At 38.8% G+C, this 18092-nt stretch overlaps 1 protein-coding gene across 1 annotated transcript; it reads left to right on the top strand.

Moving 5' to 3' along the window:
* The first annotated feature begins 12139 nt into the window (after positions 1-12139).
* Positions 12140-16185, top strand: RTL4 (retrotransposon Gag like 4). The gene is given in 7 exon segments (XM_077146968.1): positions 12140-12244; positions 15315-15414; positions 15417-15584; positions 15587-15811; positions 15814-15861; positions 15864-15905; positions 15908-16185. Coding segments are annotated over 7 exon segments (966 nt in total).
* Positions 16186-18092: the final 1907 nt, after the last annotated feature.

Here is an 18092-nt window from a genome sequence, read left to right as displayed (position 1 = left end):
AGGCCTTTAATTTATTTTCTGATTTCATCAATTTGTGATTTCTAGATATTTCATATAGGTGAAATCATACATATGTATTCTCATGTATCTGGCTTAGTATACTCAGAATAATGTTTTCAAGGTTCATTCATGTTGCAACATGTCTCAGAATGTCATTCCTTCTTAGGGCCAAATAATATTTCATAGTGGATATGAACCACATTTTATTTAACCATTCATTAGTTGATGGACACTTGGATTATTTCTACCTTTTGGCTATTTTGAATAATGCTGTTATGAACATTGGTGTATAAGTATCTGTTTGAGCCCCTGTTTTCAATTTCTTTGGGAATATATTTAGGAGTGGAACTTCCAGGTCATATGATAACTTGATTTTTAAATTTTTGAAGAACTACTATACTGTTTTCCACATTGGCTGCACTATGTTACATTCCCTCCCAAATGTACAAGGGTTCTAATTTCTCTGCATTCTCTTCAACACTTGTTATTTTCTCCTTTCTCTTTTCATTATAGCCATCCTGGTGCATGTAAAGTGGTATATCATTATGGTTTTGAATTTCATTTCCTTAATGCCTAATGATATTCTTTTCATATGCTTATTGGCCATTTATATATCCTGTGTATCCTCTTTGGTAAAATGTCTAAGTCCTTTTCCAGTTTTCAATTGGATTGTCTTTTTCACTCATGAGGTGCAAATTTTGTTTATATATCCTAGATATTGAACCTTCATCAGATATAAGATTTCCAAATACTTTCTCCCATTTTGTAGGTTGACTTTTTACTTTTTTGATAATGTCATGTGCAAATGTTTTTAATTTTATTGAAGTTGAATTTATTATTTTTGTTGCATATACTTTTGATGTCTCAGTACCCGTTGCAAAATCTAAAGGAATAAAACTTTGCTCCTATATTATCTTCTGAGAGTTTTATGCTTGTAACTCTTGTATTTCACTTCTTAATCCATTTTGAGTTAATTTGTATATATAGTGTGTGATAAGGGTCCAACTTCATTCCTTTGCATGTGGATATCCAGTTTTCCCAATGCTATTTGCTGCAGAAACGATTCTTTCTCTGTTGCATGTACTTGGCACATTTGTTGTATATCAATTGGCTCTCACTGTTTCTTGAGACAACACTGATAAGGTCATAAGAGTTTTTGCAGAATAAACCCCACCAACATCACCAAAATTAGGGCCTGTAGATAGTCAGAAAGCAGTTTTGCTGCCAAAACATTATGTCAATAGTGAAGGTATTTGTGAATTTTCAGCATTCCTTTACCCACGTTACTGATAGCCAACTCTGACTGATTTGCTCAAAATCTTGGCTCCCAGAACTGCTAATAGTTGGGCCCTCAGTCCTCTCTCTAGGATTTGGGGTTGGATGTGATAAAGAGTTAAGGGTTCCATTGATTTCTCCTCTTTATCCTGGAATCACTCAAGGTGAATGAATTTCCTTCTCTAGGCCTCGTCTAGCCTTCTGGAATGACATAGAATAGGAGGACATCATGTTATGAAATGACGCTGCCTATATGTTAGATACTTCTGTCATGGTTGTGAAAAAAATATCTGCCAATATCCTTAGGAAGGATATTTGTATATGAGAATGATTAAAATCTATATCAGCAGAAAAACAGATGGCAGGAAGAACACACATGTTCTCTATACAGCTGTAATATTTGTGACAAATACACCTGAGGCCACTGAGCCCAGTGTGTTACAACCATCATAGTTCAACTCAAATTCATGTGATGGCTGGTGGTTGGACCATCCCGGGGGATACTGATTCCATTTTTGATTCACTCATATAATACAAATTCATCTCCAGATCTAAATGAACATTTTTTTGATGTAATTTCATTCTGTTTCATTCTTGGATTGTTTTTTTTATGGAGAAAAAAATCACATGGCTTTGAGAGATGTTCTCTAACACAGCTCTGAAGGGTGTTCCTGCAGACTGAATCCCTGAGGGTTGATGGCAGGTCATAACCAGTTTCATTCAGAGTGATACATCCCTACATAAGACGGGAACTCTTGACAGTATGAAAGACACTTAAAGTGTGAAGATGAATAAAAGACATATCATTTTGTTGGATATATAAAAAGGCTGTCAGTCAATGTAAGCAGTATTCTAAAAATGTACAGTACCATATCAGGGCTTGAGGGTGTAGGATACAAAAAAAATGATGGCATATGGAAGGAAAATTTTTTGATAGTCAGGTCTTTGCAGATGTGAAAACTAAGTTGAGAAGGAGTGCATTGGTCCAAATCCATTGCCCTGCTTTGGAAACCATATTGGGAAGCTTTGTTTTTTCTCTCTTTTACTTTCCTCAAAGCCTAAATTATTAGCCAGTAGGCAGACTGGAGGATGATCTAGGTGCTATGTCTAATGTGCATAGTGACAGATAAAAAATCTAGCCAAAACATGTTCTTCATCAACTGTTGTGTTGAAAGAAATTCCACCATTAGAGCTTCTTATTTGGGTAATATACTAAAAATTAGCCATATCAGGAGAGGGAAACCTTCATTCTAGTGGAAGTTGACTTCCAGCTATTTATGGTACTAGGGCTTTAAGGATTGGGGGATCTGTCAGAAGTCAGGTGAAAAAGAAGGGCACAGAAAGGAAAAGTCAAAAATTATAAAATGTCAATATTATCTGCTTCTATTCTCATAGAAACATTTGAGGACATCCATTCCATGTTCCTCTGGTGCATGAATTTGCTTCAAAACAAGATGTTCATCCAATTGCACTCGAATACCTCCAGTGATAAGTAGTTCCTTTCTTAATGAAGAAGCTCACTCTATTGTTAGGAGTTCTAAACTTTAGAAATATCTTGTAAGAATCCTAAATCTGCTTCTTTGCAGCTTAAATAGCATTGATTCTTAGTCTACATAGCTTTAGACTACCACCTTGTCCCCATGAAGTCTTTCTGACTGTGTAAAGGCTGTAATTCTGATCCCCACCTCCCTAATGAAGCTTCTCTTCCTCTTTCTTACAAGTCTTCAAAGGATGTGGAAATAGGGTTGATAGTGAGATAGCATTAGGAGAAAGGGGAAATGGCTTATAGCCCTTTAGGAGTTTCAGTAAAAATCCATACAGATAAAATGAAAAAGACTGACAATATCAAAGAGCAAGTTGTGAAGCAACTGAAACACTAAAACAATGCTGGTGAGAATGCAAAAAATGATACAGGCACTTTGGGAAACAGTTTTATAAAGTGAAACAAATATCACCACATGACCTAGCAATCCCACTCCGAGGTATTTAACCAAATTTGAGGTATTTCTCAAATTCAAGAGAAATTGAAAACATATGTCTACACACAAACTTGAAAACAACTGTTCATAACCACTTTCTTTGCAATGGCCCCAAAGTGAAAACAACTCAAATGTTCATCAACAGGTTAATGAATGGTAAAACAACAGCTAGCTAGCTAACTGGACATATCTCCATATAATGGAATAGTATAGCAATAAAAAAAAAAAAGTACTGACACATGCAACAAAATGTATGAATCTGTTCATAAAAACATTATGGTAAGTGAAAGAAGTAAAACACGGAAGACCACATATTATATGTTCCTATTTAGATGATATGTCCAGAAAAGTCAAATCTATATTAACAAAGAGTAGATCAGTGGTCAAGTGATGAGGGACGAGAATGCAAAGTGACATGAGGAATTTTGTGGGTGGTGGAAATATGCTATATCTTAAATGTTGTAGTGATTAAATAGATGTATACCTTTGTCAAAATTCATAGAAGTACATTGTAAATGAATGAATTTAATTGTATGTAAATTATGTCCCATTAAAAAAATTTTAAAAGCCATTTTAGGCCCACTATCCTTTGGGTTATTTCAAGTGCTAATGGCAGCAGCATCCTGGATATGGAGTTCATTAAGGACACAGAAACACAAGTCAGTTGAAAAAGCTAAGCCTTATTGGAAATATGACCCATTCACAAGATTAGAGAGATAACCAAGGCCTTGCACTGGCTCAAGACAGGAGGACTTTGCAAAGGGAGCATTGTGTGAGTCTATTATACACAATAGGCCATAGATGCAGTGACTGATTTCTCACCTGTGATCAATGCGAAGAGGAGAGCTATTTGCTTGTCAACTATAAAGTGTCTTTCTCTGCTGTATCTACACTTAAAATGCCACTGGAGTTATCACCCCTTCTAACAATAATTCTTCCATTTATTTTTCTTTTGCCCTAGGGAAATTTCAAGAAACTTGAGTGATCCTTTTTTTAAAAAATGATTTTAATTTATGATTCAAGTTGACCTGTTTCCATCTGAGGCACTGGTCCTAGAATGGAAAAAAGGTTGCTGGAAGTTTCACTTCCATTTTTATTTGATCCTCCCAAGTTCCTGATTAAGTTATGGTCACTATTAGTTATTTTAGATGTGAAGAAACTGAGATAGTGTGAGGTTAAGAAACTTGCCCAAGTTCCCATAGGTAATACATGGAATGAATTTTCTGAGCTGGAACTGCAACCCAGGTCTGATACCAGAGCTTAGGCTCTTAACCACTATGTTCTTATATCTTATACTATCATAATAATAGATATTTAGCTCATGGCTGTTATGAGTGAGGTACTAAGATAAGCAATTTGCATATATTATTTCAGTAACTTTAGAATTCCCATTCTCCTTGATGTAGGAGATAGGATTACCATAAGACCTGCGGAACTACTTGGGAGTAGATGGCATTAGGGTGGTGGTGGCAGTAAATTGTAGAGACTGTTATGTAGAGCAGTTTGGGAGGAAGAGAATGCTTACCCCAAATGGTTATGTTAAGTATGAAGGAAGAGAGCACTGAAAAATAAGCTCTCTGTTCTTTCAAGAAATGCATGCATGCCTTTTGTCACCCTGCAGTATTTATGCAGGATCTGGATAAGAATAAAGGGGTCTGAAGTCTGTCTGATGTAAACTTAAGCTTCAGACCCCCTGAGCCCGTCTGTGTCTTTCTTTCTTCCTTCTTTCTTTCTTTCTTTCTCATCATTCTTTAATATCCTTCGAGCTCCATTTCATAGGAAGCAACACCTTGAGACTTATTAATGTCTCCCAGTGCCCAGTACAGTGTCTGCCATATAATAGGCATTCATTAAAAATGTACTATATGAATAATGTAAAACCTTCTGTTGATCTCATTTTATGGATATTATTGACTCTAGAAAATGATGCTCAAAGACTTGACCCAGGAAGAGGGATAACCTAAAACTCTTATAAGAAGAGAGTAGCCAAAAACTAAGCAACATCTGTCCAAGCAAAGCACATTTGCAAGGATCTCCAAGGCTTCTCACTGCTCTGCTTAAGGTCAGTGAAGTTCAGGGCTTGGACATGCCTCCCGAGCTTTGATTCCAATGCCATAGATCATGTCCGTATTTCTTGTATTTCATGTGTTATGCACCTGTAATGTGAGAACAGGCAAAGATGCACTAGAGCAGGGTTGGTTTTCTGCTCACATAAGAAAAGCACTTTTCTGTTGAAGGGAACAGGGGGTAGAATATGTGTTTACCTATTTGATGGTCTATCAATGGAAAAATGTGACAGTAGAAAAATATTTAGGTCACATGTATGTGGAATGCTACTGATCATTGAATGACATTTTCAGGTTGCTTTCTAGACCATACTCGATATTCTTGTTTTAGTTTGCTAATGCTTCTGGAATGCAATATACCAGAAATGCGCTGGCTTTCAGAAAGGGGATTTATTAAGTTACAGGTTTATAGTTCTAAGGCCATAACAATGTTCAAACTAATGCATCCAGAGAAAGATACCTTGACCCAAGAAAGGTTGATGGCATCTGGAACACCTCTGTCATCTAGGAAGGCACATGGCTGGCATCTGTTGGTTCTATGGCTTCTGATATCAAACAACTTTACCAAGGGTGTTTTCTTTCTGTGTTTCCAAACATTTCTGTCTGTGTCAGCTCTGAGCTTATTCCAAAATGTTTCCCTCTTAAAGGACTCTAGTAAATGGATTAAGACCCACCTTGAATAGGCAGAGACACATGTCCATGGAAACCACCTAATCAAAAGTTCCACTCACAAATGGGTGGGTCACATTTCCAGGGAAATAACTTAATGAAAATGTCCCCACATAAATAAGTCTGCCGCTACAATATCAGTCTAGGAAAAAGAATATGGCTTTTCTGGGGTACACAACAGCCTCAAATCAGCACAACTCCCTGTGTTGCTGGCTCACTCAGAGAGCTAGGAGGGGAGAGAAAGACTGGGAAAGATTTGGAATTGGTCTTCAGCCCAGAAAGCCATAAATATGACCTGAATCATTTTCCATTTTGAGCCTTGAACTCTTCATCTATAAAGTTAGAACTTTTCTCTAACCTAAAGCTGTTAGGAGAATTTTGCTTGTAATTGAAAACCATGATGTGAACTAAAATGCTTATATTAAGTTTCATCCACCTTGAGGAAAGCAGCAGGTTGCCTGTGCACCACAGAGACCTGGCAGTGTGAAAAAGTTCAAATCTAAGTGGGTTGGGCTCTGTCAAGTTGCAAGTGGGGTTCATCACTAAGTGAACTGCACTTAATGAATTAAAGATGAAAGACAGATACCCTGTGATGAGGCTAGACACCCTGCCCGGGGCGAGGTACCTTGCCTGGGGGTTACCACTTATGGGAAACACCTGGAGCCTAGCAGCAGCCAACCCAACTGAAACCAAAGACCCTCATCTGAGTGAGTCATCTGTGGAGGAAGGCAGAACCAACTGGCTCACCCAAATGCACTATCTACCACTAGGCACTTCCTTGCCTGGAAAGAAGAGAGGGTAGAAAGGAAAAGTCCTGCACAAGGAAGGGGGAGGGAGAATAATTAATGCTAATCTATAAGAGCAAATAGCTCCATATTGTCTATTGCCTCTTGCTTCTCTTACCTCTGTCTTTGCGAGCATGCCTGCATGTCCTCTTACCTGTGTTCTCAATAAATATTCTACCTAATTGCTATTAAAAAAAGATGAAAGAGACAGCAGGGAGCACAAATGCAGAAGATCTTTCATTTCAAATTTAAAGCACTCATTTTATGACTGTTTGTGATCTCCAGATCAGAATTTTTCCACTCTTCTCCCAATTGTTTTCTTGAAATAGCATGCACACCTTGAAATGATGGAGGCATTAGAAATGGATGGAAAAACATAGCTAAGCCCCGAAATTTCATTAACAGGGCCTTCTGAGTCTTACCCACTGAGTCCCTCACCCCCAGGGATAGGGGGCATGAGATAGATGGTATGCTGGTTTGAAACTGTTATGTCCCTCAGAAAAGCCATGTTCATTCAATCCTGATCCAATCTTGTGGGGCCAGGCCTATTGTTTAGGCTGCAACCTCTAGATTAGGTTTTTTCTATGGAGACGTGACACCCGATTGTGAGTGTGTCCTTTTTATTAGATGTGTCTCCACACATTGAAGTGGGTGTTAATTAGTACTGGAGTCCTTTAAAAAGGGTAGCATTTTGGAAAAACACAGTACTCAGATGCAGACATTTAGAGATGCTCAGAGTGCCAAAAGAGAGAGCAGATGCCTAGACGTAGACATTTGGAAATGTAGAACCCAGCAAATGCTGTGATGCACCTCCCCATGAGATGTTAAGCAAGACAGAACCTAGAGTTTTGCCCTGGAGAAGCTAAGTGAGGGACCACAGAAGACTGCCCATGAGTTTAATTAGGGACAAACGGACAGGAGGAATATCTTCCCAATGGCAGCCAGTCAGGAGATGAAAGCACTCTGCCCAAATCCAAGAGACAGAGAGGTGTGCCCAGGGAATGGCTTATAAAGTATCATGAGATTTAGTTACAACATAGTTTCAGCAGACTCTTTTGAGACTTGGTTATTAGGGGAGGGGAGGTTTACATTCTTTGACCTTTAATGTTTGTTCCCAGTGATGTAGGTGGCTGTGTGCAGTGACTTCCTCTCAGAATGGAGAAGGGAGCGGGGCCTGGGCCCTGGATCCTTACAGGGTGTAAGGTTTAGGTTGGCTATGGATCTGAGGATTTTAGATTGTGTACAATGAACAGCCAGTGTCCTCTCCCAATTTTGAGCTGTGTGCTTAGGCAAGTTATAAAATCTACAGGTTTGAAAGGACTGGATCACATTTATGATGCCTCCCTTTACCTGAATCTTGGAGTCCCCACTCTAGCTTCCATCTAGGTGCTTAAATTCCTCCAATGAATCAGAACTTATGAAATATTTCCTGGAGACACAAATTCTATCCCTGCCCCTGGTTATATCTTCAGATAGATCCTTCCTTGTCTATGAGAATAATTCTTCCACATGAGAGTCCTTTGCATACTTGGTGGTTGTTATCCATGTATTAAGTTTCATCCTGCCCTTTGACTTAACTAAATATCTCAGTGCCCTTATTTTCTGGCCTGGAGAACAGCAAAACTATAGGCAAGATTGAAGGTAATATTGAACATGTAAGTGGTGTGTTGGGGGTTTAAAACTCTGTACCCAATTGTTAATACTCAAAGGGTATGGGAACTTAATAATTCTTTCTTGGTTATAGTTTTAATATCTTGTTATATTGATTAGGTGAATATAATGATGGCTCAGCCAAGATTTGCTGAGATGGTCTGAATTAAAAATATTTCATCTCAATTTGCTTGGAAAATTTGGCACAATAGCAATATCCATATTCAGGTATGCAAAACACACTCCCAGACTATTTTCTTGAACTTAGAAGCAGTACAAAATCTATCAGACATCATCACTGGTTTAAGATTGCAAAAAACAACATCACAGAATTTATGGGGCTTAAGTGGGGAGGAGGATAGGGACTGAAAACCTAAGAACTATTGGTACCAATGCCCTTCCTTTAAGCTCAGACCACTTCCATTGAGACACAACTCCATGCTTGCTTACTCGGCTTCTTTCTGTTTTGACAAGAATTCATGGCTGTGTGGGCTCTGAAGCATTTTCCAATATGGTTAACTTGTAGAGGACTCGAGTAAGCAACCCCACTGAGAATGGGTTAAGACATATCTCCATGGAGGGCACCCAATCATAAGGTACCACCCACAATTGGGTGGGTCACATCTCCATGGAAACTCAAAAAGATCCCTCCTGGCAATATTGAATGAAGATTAAGGAGCAGGGTTTTTCTGGGGTGCCCAACAGTTACAAAAGAACACAATCTATCCTTGAGTTCATTAGTTAATTGTGCCAGTATAAATCCACATTTGAACCCCTTCAGTGAATTTATTATTTCTTATTACAAGTACTTTTCAACTACTTAATTTCCATTTGATCCTTAAAAAAATTGTATTTATGATATTCCGATCAACACTGTCATTATTACTTCCTTCATTTCTTTAATCAATACTTTAATTCTATGAACATACTTACAGTCACCACTTTGGAATCTTTCTGTTAAATACAATATCTGGTCACTCTCATGGCAATTTTATTGCCGGTTTTCATTCTGTTTTTTGGATCATACTTTCCTGTTTCTTTCATAATTTTTGGCTGGAAACTGGGCATTTGAGATAAGACATTGTAAGAACTCTGGGTAATGATTCCCTGTGCTTTGAAGGTGTTATATACCCCAGAAAAGTCATGTTCTTCTAATCCAACCTTGTGGTCATAGACCTATTGTTGGCTGGGATCTTTTAATTGGGTTGTTTCCATGGTTGTTTACACCCTGCCCATTCAAGGTGGGTCTTAATCCACTTACTGGAGTCCTGTAAGAGGGAAACATTTTGGAGAAAGCTCAGACACAGACGTTTGGAGATGCAGAAGGAAAATGCCCCAGAAGATGCCAGAAGGACCCACAGGAGCTGAGCCATTAGAAATCAGAAGCTGGGAGAGAAGGACAATAGATAGGACAGCCATGTGCCTTCCCATGTGACAGAGGAACCCAGATGCCTTCTGCCTTTCCACCTTTACCCTGAGAAGGCATCCTCTTTGTGGTGACTTAATTTGACTTAATTTTCACGGCCTTAGAATTTGTAACTTAATAAACCACCTTTATAAAAGCTAAAAAAAAAAAATTCATGGCCAGATTTTAGGTCTTATTTACCTTATGAGGATTGTAACTTAAGACTACCAGGAGATACTCTTTTTGTCCTTCCCTTAGCTCTTGTCAACTTAGTGCATCCATCAACACAGATTTATCTAAGACCCATGTGCTCAGCCTTGGGAAAGGCAGGAGGCTATATCGAGGAGGTTGAACTTGAGCTGGACATAGGGAGAAGAAAGAAACAGACTTACAGAAGAGTGTAGAGAGGAATCGAAGGTAGGAATGAGCAGGATTTCTTGTTTGGAAAAGGAGGTGGAGATTTATTTCCTTATGTGTAAAATGCAAACCATCATACCTAATTCATAAGACTGCTGTGAGATTCCCCTCAGTGCCTTAGTCAAATTGGCAAATACAGCAAAGAGGCAATGTCTGTCTTTGGGATTTCTCCATGGTTCAACCCTAGTGATGTGATTCCTTTCCAGTGGCTGATTATCTTGCCCCCCACCCAGTCAGATCCTTGCCTCCCTAGCAAAACGCACCTGTTCCTTCTACTCCTTTTCTCTCTCAGATTGAGAGAGAATAATGAGTAAAATGTGTCATGTGGCTGACTGCTGAGACAGCATTATTAGCCATGACCTAAGCTGGCAACTGAGCAGGTTCATTCAGGCATGTGATGTGGCAGCAGGCCAATGAAAATGGGTAGGTGAAGTGGGAGACTGGGAAGCATACCCTTAGGTGAAATTTTAGCCCCATAGAGCAGGAAGTTTCCTGGAGCAAGTATGGCTAATGTACATTAGAGAAATAAACTGGGAAATTATAACAGATGATACTTGTAGAGAGTTTGGGACACTTTTAACTTCATAAATACCTAGGCTTTGGGTCCAGCTGAGGCTGAAAGAAGATCGAAGCACATAGGAAGGCATGATACCTGAGTTACAGCAATGGCCAAATTACCCTTCTCTGGGCTGCTGAATCTCTGATATGGGGAGATGGGGATTAATTTTCCATCTCATCTGCAAGCCGAACAGAGCAGAGCAGTGCACATCTCCCAACAGGGACCACAGAGCCCTGAGAGCATGGTCAACTCAGTTGCCACTCTCTTTCTTGCCCCTAAACCATGCCTCACCAAGCCTACACTCAGCCCATTATTTGGAGGAGATCATGGAATTTCAGGCAGAGCCCTGGAAGGAAAAATTCTGGATAATGTGCCCCTTCAGGGTCTGCTTTTGGAGCGACATATTTTCAAGTTTCAAAAATGTAGATAAATCTCAAACTGAAAGGGCCTTTTGAGAGTGTTCAGACTAGAGTTACTCAAAAGTATTGTCAGGGAACTTTCTGCATCAACATCATTTGTAGAACATGATTAAATGCAGATTATATGGCCTCATCCCAGGCCCACTGAATCACACTCTCTAGGGATGAAGCTCATGAACATATATGTTAAACTCACAGGGATTCTAATGTAGCCTGAGATTTGAAAACCTCTGATAAATTTTGCAGCTTTTGGGGGCTCTGTGCAGTCATGTTTCCAAGGTAAAGTCTACAGGTTTCTTATATCAGAATCACTTGGGGTCGCTGTAAAGAATTTAGATTCCTGCCCACTCTATTGTATCAGAATTTCTTATTTGTTAAGTTGTGAAAAGTACAATCCCTTCATTGTGCAGATAAAGAGAACGAGGCCAATTCAGAGGGAGTGACTTATCCAAAGTTGTCACTATAGATGGTGGCAGGGCTAGGATAACACCCAGGTCTCCAGACAAGTGCAAACATTATGCCCGAAGGTTATGTCTCAGTTTAGCTCTTTTGATCACAGCATTCCTTGGAAGTTCTTGAGTTCAAGAGTGAGAATATAACTGCTCTGGATGGTTGCTTGAGCCTAGGTCAAAACTTCTCCTCCCCTAGGTTTTGGAGAACAGTTTGAAAATGAAGTGTAAGATCACAAAGCTGTTTTATAAGCAGCAGGGTACTTCAGGCTTTTCTCAAACTGGGCCCTTACTCTGGAGTGGAGTGGTTTTGTGTCCAGGGAAGCTGTTAACCATGGATTTGAGCCAAACTGACACAGACACCAAAATGGCCTGTAATCGTTTGCTCAATTTTTGGTTGTTTATGTAATTGGAACACATACCACTTAAGTAAAAAAGCTTAAACACATGCAGTTTCATGTTAGACATGGTCCAAGCTCACCAGTTTGACACCCCAGTCTCTACACTGATGGTTCTAGCTCTGCCTGTGTTTCATCTCTTCAGGGTTGTGGTCTGGGACTCCTCCAGACTGGTAAGCTCTGACCAAGAATGCACTGGAGCATTCCAATGGAAGACCACTGACCCCTAAATAGAGAGCGATTTCCAAAATGGTAAGGCAAAGTAGATTTTCTTTGAGAAATTGAGCAATTGACATTGACAACAGTGCCATCGTATGATTTGCATTTGCTTATTATAATTTTAGCAAGTGTTTCACTCATGCTACATGATTAAGAAAATTAAATGCTTTGCCAACTTGAATATATAATTCTGCAGAGAAAACAAGAGATTCTGGGACTTCTTAGGGTAGAGGAAAAGGACAAAAGGTAGGACCAGGGAATGTAAGGTTATAAACCCACTTTGTAGTCAAAGGAAGAATTTGGTACATACATATAATATCTAATTTTCAACTCTGAAATATAAAAGCTTTGTAAAATGTAAGCTATCTTTTTCATTAGATTGATTCCAAAACTCATTTTGTGCCAAACGTGACCTGAGCTTACATGAACTTAATCTTTTTCTTTTTAGTATGAATATTCATACCTTTTTCCTGCAAGAATACTAATAGATTAGTTATGGAATGATTCCCCAGAGGCCATTGGGGTGTTATGCAAGAAATATATACTCCATATTATGTATTCTACATTTTTTAAGATGCAAAAAATATATCAATTCTGAATTCTAGAATGCAGATAACTGTCTGTGGACTTAGATTAATGATAGTTAACTTGCCATCTGCACAAAGTTGTGCTAAATTCTTCCATTTAATTTAATCCTCAAAATGTTAAAGTAGGCATTATAATCATCTGCATTTCAAAGTTTTAAAACTGATTCTCGGAGAGGTTAAATAACTTGCCAAGCATCATGCAGCTTTTGGTCAAGCCAGGAAGTGGACCCAGGTCAATTTGACTCTAGAACCTACCTCTTGTACTCTACTGTCTGGAAGAGATGAGCAGCTGTAGTGGACTGTGAGGGCCCTTGTGGTAGATAGAAAAGGCTACCACCTACTCTATATGTCTTGAGGGACAACCTCCTAACTCCCAATATGCTTTTGCCTCGTCCATATTTCTCTATGGTGCTACTAGTTTGGCTTTGTTCCTTGAGGTCCAACATAACAGATTTTCTCACAGAGACCACCTGAATCAGAAATCAATACTGAGGATTTGGCTAAAATACAAATTCCTGGCCTTCCCCATTATTCCTACTGAATTAGAATATCTAGAGAATAGGACCTAAGTGATTCTTATGCACACTAAAATTTGAAGAACAAGTAGATGCCATGAGAAAGGCCATCCGTAACCCTTATAACCTAACATTTTACCTATTAGTTGACACCTAGCTGCACCGGCAAGAATGAATTCATGGATTCATGGAAGAAATCTGGAAAGTAGATCAAGAGACTGAAATGGGAATGTATGGCAGGGAAGGAAGGAAGGTAAATATGACAGTATCTCCTATTTTGGCAAAATACGATAAGGGTACAACCTCACCATTGGCATTGTTCAGCTGCATTGGAAAAAAAAAAGTGAAAACAAATGTCTCATTTTTGCTTCTCAAAGTACCTATCTATTATCTCATTGGTATTCACAACACTGTGAGGAAGACAAGATAGTTTTCACATATAATTAATTAGGAAACTGAAACCCAAATGAGTTCTTCAAAGTCATCTAACTGGTTAGTGATAGTGTTTGGATAAGACCTTCTATCCCCCAACCTTATACTATTGCAGTTTTCCAATAATTTTTTCCATAGGTCTAGAGAGGATATACCTTTAGATTAAACCTATGGGGTCAGATCATTAATTTAAAAGATTTAATGATGCACATTTTGTTTGGCCAGTGGCCAATTTAAATAAATTTAAATAGCATGCAACGCAAGGAAAGGACAATGAGAAGTGTTGTACCGCAGAATGCTTCAACTGATATGCAATAGGTTTGGGGGTTGTTTTGAACTTTTATTGGTTGTTTTATTCTTGTTATCAGTGCAGTGAGGTCTGTTAAACATTTTGATCTTTATACTTTTAAGAATATACTATTCTTAAGATATTATGGTTGTTAGATTCTCCACCTCACCTCTTCATATGTCTGTGATGTCTTAATCATCTCTATGGCAATCAAATGTGACCTCAGACAGGGACAAGGGAGCCAGTAAAAATGGATTACCTACCACCACAACAAGCATCTCCCCACAGTAAAGCAATGTAGGCTTGGGACACTAAAAGTCAACCCCAAATAGTGATTATTCCAATTCAGTCTAAGTGTTCTCTAGAGCAGTGCTTCACCAACTTTATACACTTATGAATCACCTGGAAAACCTTGTTAAAGTGTGCATTCTGATTCAGCAGGTCTGGGATGGGACCTCAGATTCTACATTTCTAACAACCTTCCTTGTGATGTCAATGCTGCTGGTTATCCTATAGCACATTTTGAGTAGCAAGGGACATGAATAGCAATATGCCCAAGGAACATATGAAAATTAGCATGTTTATGGTCCTGGAGGAAGTGCTGTTTTGGACAGAAATCCTAATGAGTATACCAGCTCAGATATTAGCCAGTTGTGTGAACTTGAAAAAGCATCTTCACCTCTTCGAGTTTCTATTTTCTCATCTTTGAAATTAGGAGTTTGGCTAGAATGATCTCTAAGATCACTTTGGACTGTAAAATTTATTTGATTCTCTGATTAAGAAAAAAGTACTGCAGGTAAATTGACCCTTCACTACAAGGAAGGGGAGGGAGGAAAGCAATCTAATTTTATTATTATATTTATTACTTTAATTCAAATTCTCCTTTGTGTCCTAAGGTGATTTATTTCTCCTGAATGTGCAGAATATTGGTATTCCCCATGAAGAGGCACCATTGAGTAGTGGACAACAATTTTTGGCACCTGTTCAACTCAACTCTTAGCATCCCTTATTGACTTCTTGATATCTAACAGCTTAGGCTACTTCCTAATGATACTGCCTCTCTGATCAGAGAGCAAACTCACTGTCTTTCCATTCATCTCCAGTACACAATTCTACTAAGTTCCATCTGCTTCCAGTAGATATAATGGAGGAATACGTAGCATAACCACCTACCTTGCAAGTAGGGCATTTCTCCCTTCAGGCAGAGAATACGGTTATACAGTCCAAAGTGCAGCATCTGACTGAGGAGAATACTTCCCCAAGCAGCTAAGTCCTGCCAGCTCTGGCCACTCCAGTGATGCCTGACTCTTCTCACTTGAGTATCTGTTGCAATTTTGTGGTGATCCTGACAATTTCTCAGTAAGTGGTCAACTTGACATCTACTTGACAGCCCTTGAAATCTCCAATACTGCAGAGAATGTCCAGGTAAAGATGTGTTTTTTTGACAACCTATCACAGCAGATGAAAAGTATGAGGTCTTATCTGGGCCTGACCAGAGTACTCTGCTGAAGCAATATGAAAACTTTGGTCTTGAGTTCCAGCAGTCATTTGGTAAGCCCACAAAATAGGAAATGAAACCTGTGGTGAATGCTAAGGTTGAGAAAGGTGATGACTTCTTTCTGCAGTATGTTTCCACTTTCCAGCTCCTTGTTCAAAATTTGAGCTGTAATAAAACCATTATGAAAGATCACCTCCAAGAAAACTGGCTGGTCCTATCTGTGATGAAATGAGTGGCAAAAATATGGACGATCCCCAAACCAGATCACTCAGTGCTTTCAGGTGGACAAAAAACATAGCCAGAGCTCCTACAGTCAGAGGCCCAGCTCCCAAGATCAACTTCCCTGATCTACCACCAGTACCTCACCAGCCCCACAAGTATACTACCCAAGGAAGCGCCAATATAGTTGCAGGGAGGTCAGCTGCTTCTCACAGCAGCTAAGTGAACCCATCAGCAAGAAACCCAGTTGTGCTCATATTGCAGCCAGGCTGATCACTTTATAAGAGATTGCCTTGTCAAGTGTTCTCGAGCCTCAGGAGACTCAGCAAAGATAAATAATCCAGCTTGCCAGTAAGAGGAGCCCAGAAAAATCACTTTTCAACTTATATCCCATTCACTTTCAGCCTAACTGATTTATATCCTGCACCAACTTTTTTTCTTTTATACAATATTTATTTTTCAAAATTAAGACAGTTGTGGCTCTGTGTTGACTGACATGCCTGCTTACAGTAACAATGAAAAAATTATACTGTCTTAATTGGGTGTTAAGTTTTGTAAACTACCTGACATTTTTTATTTTTATTTTTTATTAATTTTATTTTTTAAATACCAAAAAACACCAAACAAACGCAAACATTTGTAACTTTTGATCACTCTGTTCTACATATATAATCAGTAATTCACAATATCATCACATAGTTGCATATTCATCATCATGATCATTTCTTGGAACATTTGCTTCTATTCAGAAAAAGAAATAAAAAGACAACAGAAAAACATTCAGGCATACTGTACCGCCCACCCCTCCCCCTCACTGATCACCAGCATTTCACTCTAAATTTATTTTAACAATTGTTCCCCCTATTATTCATCTTTATTCCATATGTTTTACTCATCTGTTGATAAGGTAGATAAAAGGAGCATCAGACACAAGGTTTTCACAATCACACAGTCACATTGTGAAAGCTAAGTCATTATACAATCATCTTCAAGAAACATGGCTACTGGAACACAGCTCTACATTTTCAGGCAGTTCCCTCCAACCTCTCCGCTACATCTTGACTAACAAGGTGCTATCTATTTAAATAATAGATAAAAATAATCTCCAGGATAACCTCTCAACTCTGTTTGGAATCTCTCAGCCATTGACACTTTATTTTGTCTCATTTCACTCTTCCCCCTTTTGGTCGAGAAGTTTTTCTCAATCCCCTGATGCTGAGTATCAGCTCATTCTGGGGGTTTTCTCAATCCCTTGATGCTGAGTCTCAGCTCATTCCAGGATTTCTGTCCCACGTTGCCAGGAAGGTCCACACTCCTGGGAGTCATGTCCCATGTAGACAGGGGGAGGATGGTGAGTTTGCTTGTGGTGTTGGCTGGAGAGAGAGGCCACATCTGAGCAACAAAAGAGGTTATCTTGGGGGTGACTCTTAGGCCTAATTTTAAGTAGGCTTGACCTATCCTTTGTGGGGTTGAATTTCATATGAACAAATCCCAAGACTGGGGACTCAACCTATAGCATTGATTGTCCACACTGCTTGTGAGAATATCAAGAATTCAACTTGCGGAAGTTGAATTCCCCCTTTCTCACCATTCCCCGAAGGGGACTTCGCAAATACTTTTTTATTCACTGTACACATCACTCTGGGATTTACTGGGGCATCACTCTGGACAAACCAATAAAATCTCATGTCCTACTCAAGGTTCCATGTACTTATTGTGTTCAATTAAGCTGTCTACATAAGTTATATTAGGAAATGCACTAGTCAAAATATAAATTTTGTAACAAATAAACATCTTTTTGCTTTAGTCTTACACATATGGTAAACTTTTAAAATATTAATTACCATCTATTTTCAACATCTATTTTCAGCACCCTACAGTAATGACATTCCTTTGTTCTTCCTCATGCGAAAACATTTTTTAAATTTGTACATTTAGTCACTATCATTATACACTCTAGGCATTCCTAGATTATACCATCTGAATCTTCATCGTCTTTCTTTCTGATTTCATTTGTGTCCCCAGCCCTCCTCCCTCTATCATTCTTACATTCAGCTTCATTCAGTGTTTTAACATAATTGTATTACAATTAGGTAGTATTGTGCTGTCCATTTCTGAGTTTTTACATTCAGTCCTGTTGCACAATCTGTATCTCTTCAGCTCCAATTACCCAATATCTTACCCTATTTCTACCTCCTGTTCATCTCTGTTACCAATGAAATTCTCCAAGTTAATTCATTAATGTCAGTTCTTATCAGTGAG

Source organism: Tamandua tetradactyla, chromosome X (assembly GCF_023851605.1).
Source record: "Tamandua tetradactyla isolate mTamTet1 chromosome X, mTamTet1.pri, whole genome shotgun sequence".
In the NCBI taxonomy this organism is placed as follows: Eukaryota; Metazoa; Chordata; class Mammalia; order Pilosa; family Myrmecophagidae; genus Tamandua; species Tamandua tetradactyla.
This window is presented reverse-complemented; position numbering and strand designations above follow the sequence as displayed.